A 9,903-nucleotide genomic window follows, 5' to 3' on the forward strand; every position below is an offset into this window, starting at 1 on the left:
CATGGCTGACATCGAGGGACTCAAACACAGATCTAGGGATTCTGATTTGCGAAAAATCGATTTTAGGAAAATCGAACCTAGAAAAACGAAGAAGAAGAATAGAAATCATTTTAGGAAAATCGAACCCAGAAAAACGAAGAAGAAGAAGAAGATGAATAGAAAACCGATTTTAGGAAAATCAAACCCAGAAAAACAAAGAAGAAGAAGTAGATGATGAATAGAAAATCAATTTTAGGAAAGTCAACATTATTATGGTTAGACAAAACTAACGAACTTTCACAAATATGATAGGTCACAAATAAGGACTTAAATTTAACTTGCTTCTCTCCAAAACTAGTACAAACACAAGAGCATGGTTTCTCCATATGTTTACGGGTACTTACCCATTACTTCTTGAAGACTCCCCATGACTTCTTCTAATTCTCCAACCTTTCTAATCAAAATGATTAGACTTAACTAATGTGGACTCCAAATTTACTCCTTCCTAGTTGATATATTCATCAACTTCACAAAAGAAATGTCAATGAGAAACATGAAGCAAATTATCTTACCATTGCAATGATGAAATACGATCTCAATGTGACACATATGATTCATAAATTTGAAGATTGACACAACTCAAGTCATTCTCAAATTAAAATTATGTCAACCACGATGCATTAAATAGCTATGACATATTTTGAAGTTAGCATACTCAACCTTAATCACTAATTAGGTCCTTTAAATAGTATATTCAGCATATTCAACAATCACAACATCACAATAAAGCCTTAAAAGATAACTATTACGAAGCACACCAAGAAACATCTCATCTTAAATAGGTACATCCACACAACAGGCATTTGAGGTTATGGCAAATAATCTCTTAATCAGGAGATACTTAGACAAACTCTCGTGAGATGTACCATTGGCCAACATAACGAGCTGAAAAATTAATATCCGCACATAGGTTACATTAACAAAAGTTAAAACACAGGCTATTTAAAAGACCTTTAAGGTTATTCCCTCTTATTATTCCAATATGTAAAAGTTCTCATAATTCCATATTATTTTGTGAAACAGCACATACCTCCCTAGACAACATGACTCAAAATGGAAATAACCCAAAGTAAAGTAGTGATCAAGCTATTATCTAGTAAGGTGAAACATAACTCAATTTCGAAAGATAAATTGCACCTCTACACCTTTACAAAAGTGGGTCAGGATAATTAACTTATTAGTTAGACTCAAATTCATCGTCCCCCACAATGCACAACCATACACCTCACACAGTATTAATCTACGTAAAAGGGCAAATTAGAAATGTATGTACATATGTTAAAATCCAATAATAATAAGCTTGAATTGAAAGAAAATAATTTGCCACCTAGCATTGTGGACGAATTATAGTATGCGATACAACTTGTACCCACACCCTTGATCACACAACTTTGATTAATTCATTTAAGAACTCGTAATTATAGAATCAACATGCCCGAGCATTCTAAGAAGATTTCAAAATTCGAGTAGTATAACTGTATAAGTAATATATTAGCAAACTTTGTCAAATAAAATAGTAACCGAACAAAGCCTTTCACTTAGTCACTACACCCTAGGTATTTGCCAAAACCAAATCATATTATCGTACACCTCAAAAATATACAACAAAAGACAAGGTTTCACAAGCACTAGAAGGCTCACATAAGCTGATTAGGTATATAAGCTAGTTTGACAAAGATAATTGATTATTTCCAGAGTGGATTATTGATGTTACCAGCAAAATAATTCAATAATTCAAGAATAAGGATGCACACTTGAACTTAATTGCCCAAATAAGAAATATGTAAGTAATATACTCAACTAACTTAATTTAGCTAGCAGTCCCAAAATGACATCACATAATTACAAGTGAGGAACTAAGATAATATTTCTCTCAATATTTTCACTAAGTCAATAACTCAATCATTAGGAAACAAATAAAACCAAATCAATCACTTGCTCAAGAGCAGTTTACACGCTTGTAATTGATTCCATGACTCACCATTTTCCATAAAACCAAATCATATTATATTTTGCTACTTTACAAAATACATCCTCCAAAAAATATTGCGATTACAATACACAATATCTCATAAATCACAATATCATTACCATAATAAAGCACTATTGGAGAAATTATCTACTCAAAAAGAAGTTACGAGTAATTTATAGCAAATAAAGATCCATCATAGAGTCAACATTTATGTTCAAATCATATATATATATACTCCATATATGGGTCATGAAAAGTTGATTGTATTAAAGGCAATTTCTTAAGAAAGAAATAATTAGAAGTATAAATTAACTAGTATGTAGCGCACTTAGCCCCAAGCTATATGATATAAGATTACACTTATATATTACAAATCACTAACCGAAAAGGTCCATCTTGTATCCAAATCACCTAATTAAAATACAATTTATAGAAATAAACTCTACACAACTTATGGTGAAAAACTAGCCATGATACAGATGGTACACAAAAGGATCATAACACTAATTAATCTACTACTTAGTACATGGATTGTACGCTTATGTTCTTAATCCGAGATTATCAATTATTAGCGAGAAATACCCCCAATCATGCCAATTAAACTAGCAGTAGACTTTTAAGACAAGAAGACAATTCAATACAAAACTATACTATTTAAATAAGCATTAGAAAATTGAAGAAGATTTTAGTTTCCACCAAACAATTATTTTTCTAAGTATGGATGTAAAAGGATCGGAACTAACAATATAGCCCCAAATTAGGAACTCTTGATAAAATTCCTTATGCATCAAAACCTTTACACTATTAGCCATCTTAATGAAACAAAAATTCGACTTTAGATTGTAGGAAATATGACTAATAGCAATTAAATATTTAAAAGACTTATCTAGAAAATGTCGTGGCGTGAAAATAGATCACTGCCCTAAAGTCGAATTTGCCCCGCACAGGTACACACGGACTCGTAGCAATCGACCTCCAGGGATACACGACTCCAACTCTTCGGTGTACTACGCAGAGTTAGATTGAAAACACCTTTGAACAATGCTCAATAGAAAAAGAGGTCATAAAAAAATAACAGAGAGAATTTTTTTTTTTTTTCCCACTTTTCCTGTGTGTAAAGGAAATGTTTATATAGCTATGAGAGTGAACCAGATACAACGAATCTGGTCACAAATTAGACCAAATATGGCTAGCATTTATATACTCCAATTAAGTTAAATTAAAGGCAATTTGACTTATTGAGCATAAATCAAGGAATTGGCTTAATTTTGAAAGTAATGAAAAATACGTTGACAAGGGAGAAATTAACTCTTCTGGTCGTACTCGGTGATAACGTGCTGTGGGTTTATGATCCCAGAACAAGCCAGTTTCGGGATTTGAATATAAAAGTTAGTAACTGCTTTAGCTATGTAGAGAGTCTATTCCCTCTATCAAGGAGAGTGATCCGGAGTTTATAATGCATCATCTCATGTTCTGGACTATATGGATTTGCTTCAAATTGTGGTTTGGAACTTCGGATTGTCTCGCATATTATAAATATTCCCTATTGTATTAATTATCAAACATCCTATTTACTTAGTTTTGAGAGAGCAGCTAAAACTTTTGCCTAATTTGTTAAAGTATGTGGTAATATCAATTAAACAGACATCCTATTTGCTTTATAAGTGTGAACTATGTATCACAGTATCAGTTTAAGACAAAACAATTTGCTTTATAGGTTTTTTGAAGAAGGTGTTTTAATGTTTTCATACTTTAATTAATAATGTTATTGTGCTGTATTATTCTAAATCATGTGGAATAGAATTGCTCCGAGCAACTAATGCATGGAAATCTCATTTGGGCTGATTTCAGAGTTGAGTTTAGTTGAGTTGAGAGATTCTCTGTTCTAGTCCGATGATATTTTTTTAATAAAAGAAAATTGATTTTTTTAATAAAAAAAAAATTGTTTTTAAGAAACATTTATTTTTGAATTAAGTCAAAATTTGTCCATAAATTTTGGTTCAATTTTCAAATTTTAAAATCCGTTAACCAATTGGGTATTAGTCATATCTATTAAATTTATACACATCATATACATTACTAATCAACCATTGTCCCTGTGGATTCCACATATAGAAGATTTGTTTAGCATGATAATTTAGACCAGTTTCATTAAAGGTGACTATCGGGTTTCAAATCAGAACAATTTTTTTTTTTTTTTTTTTTTTTTTGTTTTTTTTTTTTTTTTGAGGAACAAATCAGAACAATTTGAGCACAATTGAGTCAATTATAGGCAAGATTCATTTGGGTAGAATTTAGTTGGGTTGAAATATTCTCGGTTCTAGTACTAAGAATGTGGACCGGATCCATGCAAGTTGTTTTATGCAATATATGGCTATAATTCTACTTGCTATTTGCTGAGTATTGCAACATGGTCTACAATTCAAATTTCCAAATTTAGTTATTAACATTGGGAACACATACATTATTATTATTAGGGGTGAGCAAAGATCCAGGGTACCTGGTACCGGACTCGGAACCGGTTAGGACCCGTCGGGTCCGGACCTAGAATTGGTCTCACCGGTTCCGGGACCTAGTCCAAAATTTCGGACCCGGTTGTAACCGGTTCCGGTTCCAAATCCTAAAATTTTGGACCCGATACCCACTGGGTACCCGGTTGTATATGATATTGTATGTGGATTGTTTGTGTTTTTAAGAAACTAAAGAGTTATGTACAGCCCATTTTAATTTCTAAGCCCAATTGCTTATAAAACTCTCAACCCACTATCAAACAAAACCCTAAAACTTCTAGATTTTTCTCTCCACTCTACTATACCGGTTACCCAACATATATTGTACAAAATATATTTAAAAAAACAAAAATATATTGAATGTAACTAATTAGTAAAAAAAAAAAAATATTAATATTTAATATAATTAAAATAGCTTAATGTATATAAAAATATAAGTATTAAAAGCTAAAAGTAAAAATACACCAAAAAAAATATTATGATTTGTATATTTCAACACTTATATATATAAGTGGGTACCCAAAATCGGAACCGGTACCCGGTGGAACCAATTCCAATTCCTAAATTTTAGGACCCGGTTGTACCGGTTCCAAATTTTAGGACCCGGTTCCAACCAATTTCGGGTCCGGATCCTAAAATTTTGACCGGGTACCCGGTTTTGCTCACCCCTAATTATTATCAAGCTGAACATTCACAAACATTGCTGATTTATCTTCAGTAACCTTGAGCTTCAACTTAGTACAAGAATTTGATTCAGGGTGCCTTACAGTAACTTCATAATCCCCAAGAAGCAGCACTACTTCTTCAGAAAAACCATGTCCATTGGTTGAAATCTTCAATGGTTTCGAGCTCAACAATTCCTCGATCAGCTTATCAATTACATCTCCAGTTGGTGTGGTCTTAAAGTCTTGATCAATGTCAATCAAACACATTTTGCACTCCTTGCTAAACGGCGAAGTAGGCCATATCACAATTCCTTTGACAGCAGGGTGTGAGTATCCCTCCCTCAAAACTTCCTCTAGATACTCTGCCTGCTTATAACAATTTTCGACATATAAACTGTCACATACTATACACTGATATGTGTAATACTGTTGCTTTACATATTAGAACATAAAGATTTCAGATTCACAAATTATGTGTATTCCTTAATATTGAGATGATGCACTCTGCCACTCTTTCGCGCTATCAGTGAACATAAAGAATTCAAATGCATAGATTATATTTTTTCCTGATCTCAATAAGCACAAATTCTAATTTTTAAGAAGTATATGTATATAATATGTGTTTAATAGACTTGTAACAAGAGTCAGTGATTGTACCTGGTTCGCGCCTTTATCAACAAAGACTTCAGTAAGCCAAATAGGGAACCCCATTGAAGCTAAGTAGTCTATTCCTGCTCTCATGTAAGCAAAATTAGGCTGACCAGGAGCAAACCGCGATTCTAACCCTATTCCCATAGGCAACATCTTATTACCACTACTCCTTTCCTTGTAATATGAAACAACCCTTTTCAACTTTTTGGCATATTTTGCAGGCATTGACTCTTCATCTTCGCTATCCTCTATCGTGCTATAATCATTCATGAACAAAATCGGCTTTTGATCAAGCTCGTAAGTTCTAGCATAAATCTCTGCTGAAGCATTTTTACCAAGTTTATTCTCATAGAACCTAAAATGCAAGTTCTCATTCATAACATCCCAATGAATCAATCTCCCTTTATACCTCAAAACAACCGATTTCAGCCTCTTTTCAACTAGTTTTTCCAACTTCTTTGGGTTGATATTGAGATTTAACCAAGTGGGTTGGTACTTTGGATCGTCCCAAAAGATATTGTGACCTCGAACATCAATGTTGTTCTGCTCACAGAATTGTAGCATCGCGTCAGGAATGGTATAGTTTTCTTTCCCTCGCGTCTTTTCTTCTGTGAAATACCATTTCATTTCGTTCCCAAAAGCAGTGACTGAGAATCTTGATGCAATAAACCAATCTCGGTACTTTGTACTATTTAGGACGTTCAAGTTCATTTCACATCCAACTGGAAAACCTGCCTTTGTTTGCTTCAGAGTAATTTTTGCTCCTCTTACTGCTGCATTCTTTTTGTCTGTCACTTGAAATTTCACCTTTCGCTTTCTCACCTACATGAATGATTTCAGCCTCAGCTCGTTCTCTTTACCTGATTTTTACTCTACTAAAAACTGATAATTAAGACTGTAAATATCCAATACAACTTCAAGTTTGTTCGCCTTCTATACCTTTGCAATGGTTGATTCTTGGTGCAATCTCCATTGCTTCTTAGTAAACGGTTGCAACGATACATTATCAACCCAGACTTCAACACATGTGTTATTAGTCTGCATATACAATTGTTAGAAACTTGCATAATGCAGAGTTTTAAAGCATAAAAATAGGTCCATTTCTCAAAATTACACAAAAATTATTTCTCCTAGGAAAATCATTTTTGACAGCAGTACTTTTACCTCAAAAGTTAAATCAACCGTGCCAGTAAAATTTGCAACGATGCCACCTTTAAGCATGCTCCAACATCCTTGCTCGGCTATGACAGTGCCGCCATGGAGATATTTACCACAAGGGCTTCTAAATTTAACAGCTATAATTTCACTGCCCTCGCTTATTTGTATCCATGCTGTTAAATTTCAGGCTGATTATAATTTTATCAAAAATTTATGATCTAAATCTTCTAATTTAGAGAATGAATTATATTGCATGAAACTGGTGGCATGTCATATGTAAACTAACAAGTAAAATGTACGAAATCTGTGATGGCTGGATTAATTTCGATCAATTGCTTGATTTGTAGCTAATTAGTATTATATGAGCTAATTTAGCTAATGATGTCTTGGTGTTTATGAGTTGAGACGGAAAATGAAGGTTTAAAGGCTATTCGCGACTTAAGTGAACAAATGTTCATAGACTACCAACTGAGAGATTATATAACACTTCTATGTATCAAGAAAATAAAGATAGTAAAGCATAAGATTGAGGAAAAATGTAACAGACCAAAAAAGAACAAACCACTAAAGGAAACAATTATAATCTTCAAAAGAATACAAAAGAACAACCAACTAGTTAGCTAAGAGACTAAAAGTCCTTGCATTTTTGTCGATTCAATGCATTTACCATACTTGTTAAGAGACAAAGAAAGGAGGCAGGGAAATATGGAGGAGAAAGACAACGACAAAGGCGAGTATAGTATGATTGTATGTAGAACGAATCTACTCTCGAAGAATTTAAATCAACGCCTCCATAAACGAACATTTAAGCACTTGGATTACAACAATTTACTGAACTACGAGTTAGTCTCACCCAATACTTTTGTAGTTTTGTGTCGGACCAACAACATATGATTCCTAATTAGTTATAATAACGAAGTTTAACTTGCTTAATCAAATCTCTTTAATTATGATTCCTAAGAAAATGAAGTTAGTTCATGTTACCTGAAAATGCATAAAGTTTTCCACTCTCAATCAAAACCCTCTGAGAAAGGCCATCAGATGGATGTGTCCTGTTAATAGCCGCGATGAATTTGTTCCCACTTTTTGTTACCCTTTCTTGGATCCTCCCTGGTCCGAAAACAGTCCATTCTTCGATACCATCATCGAATTCTGGATTTTGTATGATCCCTCCACCATATTGAACTTTCCAAGCTTCCTCCAAACACTTCAAAATAACATACAAAAATGAACAAAAATGCTTGTATTAGAATCTTCTTCTCAACCTAGGATATCAAAACTCGATTGTAAGAGCCGGATTTTTGTAAAAAAAACTGTCTACATTCCAATGAGTTTAGTACCTCTGTAGTTGCTGAATAATCATACTTCAAAGCTTGTATGATAGCCCCTGCATCAATTAAAAAGCAGAAAATTTAGTAAAAGTAAACAATACTACTATAATACAATTGACAATAAGGTTAGTCTATGATTCTATATGGATTAATACATTTGTAATACAACAATGAAAAACTCACTAATGATTATATATTAGACCAATGAGTACAAAATAATCGAAAATTACTCGAGGCTAATACATTACCATTATTGTAGGAGAAGAGGAGCAGAAAGAATGCATGCCATAACAAGAAAGTAATAAACTTCATTTCATTCTTAGGGAGAATCCAAGACAATTTAAGACGTTAAATTCAACCTAGCAATTGCATACTCTCAAAATTTAAGAGGATATGATTTTTGTATCTTAGTATATACAAAAATATATATTATGGCTTACAGCAAGTGAAGTGAATTTTGAGTTAAATAACAAAAGACAACACCAAAATGACAAACTATGACCTACACAAGAAATTTTATAAACTTTTAGGAAAATTAGTTAAATCATGTGACAAAAAAAAAAAAAAAGAAAAAAGAAAAAAAAAAAGACATGTCAGCTTAAATGTGTAGTCTTAGTGTCTTACACTCTTACTATATCAAATTATATTGATTGCACAGAAAATGAAAATAATTACTAAAGAAAGAAAGAAAAAAAACAAAACCATATCAGAACATGCATCTAGGTAATTAGGATAGGTGGATAGTGTTTTGCAATAAGACACACTTAATTTTTTCTAATTAGAGGTACTTAATTTAACAATCTTCAAAACTCAAGATTGATTTATATACTCTATCAAACTGTTATATATACATACATTAGTATTGTACAAAATTTTGTCTAGTTCCCTTGCACATTTTATTCTTGGCCCTGTACTCATGTGACAACCTTTTGTTCCGCTCTTGACCTTTATAAAAAGCTAGTATTTTATTTTTTTTTAAAAAAATAAAAATAAAAAATGGTACGAATCTATTATCCTAATTCCTACGTACACAATTTTGGGGCAAAAAAAAAAAAACCCTACTCAATTTGATAAGTAAAAATCAATATGATAGACTTTAGATTAGAGAATAAGATAATTAAAGAAAGGAAGGAAGCACTTAATTGCAAGCAATCTAGCTAGCTAGTTGATTGAATTTCACAGTTTATATATTGTATTCATACATACATGTGTGTCTATTTTATTGAGCCCTACCAATGTCAATGTCTCCGAGATCTTGTTATGCCGGTTTTGTGGATCTAATTTTGTGGACTTTAAAATGTGATTTGTGACGATTAATATACAACGAAGATGTCCCTTCATGAACAAGTAGTTGATTTTGCTCAAATTAATTAGGAATATGTGATGTATTATGTATGAAGAGAGTAATAGGCTTCTCAAGTGCTTCTCATCAATAAAAGAGCTCCTTTGCAGGAATCGTGCTTTGAAGTACAAGTCATATCTAGAGAAGTTCCTTTTGGGAACAGAAGCTTCGCAGTAGAAGTTTCATCAAGAAAAGCATGAAGACTAAAGTATTTTTTATATTTGAATATTTATGT

The 9,903-nt window shown here is 32.6% G+C and overlaps 1 protein-coding gene across 1 annotated transcript; it reads right to left on the reverse strand.

The window, feature by feature from the left end:
* Nucleotides 1–4,989: 4,989 nt before the first annotated feature.
* Nucleotides 4,990–9,533, reverse strand: LOC110711639 (endo-1,4-beta-xylanase A-like). The gene is made up of 7 exons (XM_021890058.1): nt 8,575–9,533; nt 8,336–8,382; nt 7,980–8,202; nt 7,002–7,168; nt 6,777–6,875; nt 5,844–6,659; nt 4,990–5,552 (listed from the first exon to the last, which is right to left on the reverse strand). Exons 1-7 carry the CDS (start codon nt 8,636–8,638, stop codon nt 5,190–5,192), a joined length of 1,779 nt encoding a protein of 592 aa, XP_021745750.1. The 5' UTR covers nt 8,639–9,533; the 3' UTR covers nt 4,990–5,189.
* Between the last annotated feature and the right edge of the window lie 370 nt (nt 9,534–9,903).

Source organism: Chenopodium quinoa, unplaced genomic scaffold, assembly GCF_001683475.1.
Source record: "Chenopodium quinoa cultivar QQ74 unplaced genomic scaffold, ASM168347v1, whole genome shotgun sequence".
NCBI lineage: Eukaryota > Viridiplantae > Streptophyta > Magnoliopsida > Caryophyllales > Amaranthaceae > Chenopodium > Chenopodium quinoa.

Coding starts and splice junctions, on each gene's coding strand:
- LOC110711639 (XM_021890058.1), bottom strand. CDS start 8,638: ATGAAGTTTATTACTTTCTTGTTATGGCATGCATTCTTTCTGCTCCTC. Junction 8,383..8,574: donor CCTCTTCTCCTACAATAATG/GTAATGTATTAG, acceptor TAATTGATGCAG/GGGCTATCATACAAGCTTTG. Junction 8,203..8,335: donor ATTATTCAGCAACTACAGAG/GTACTAAACTCA, acceptor GTTATTTTGAAG/TGTTTGGAGGAAGCTTGGAA.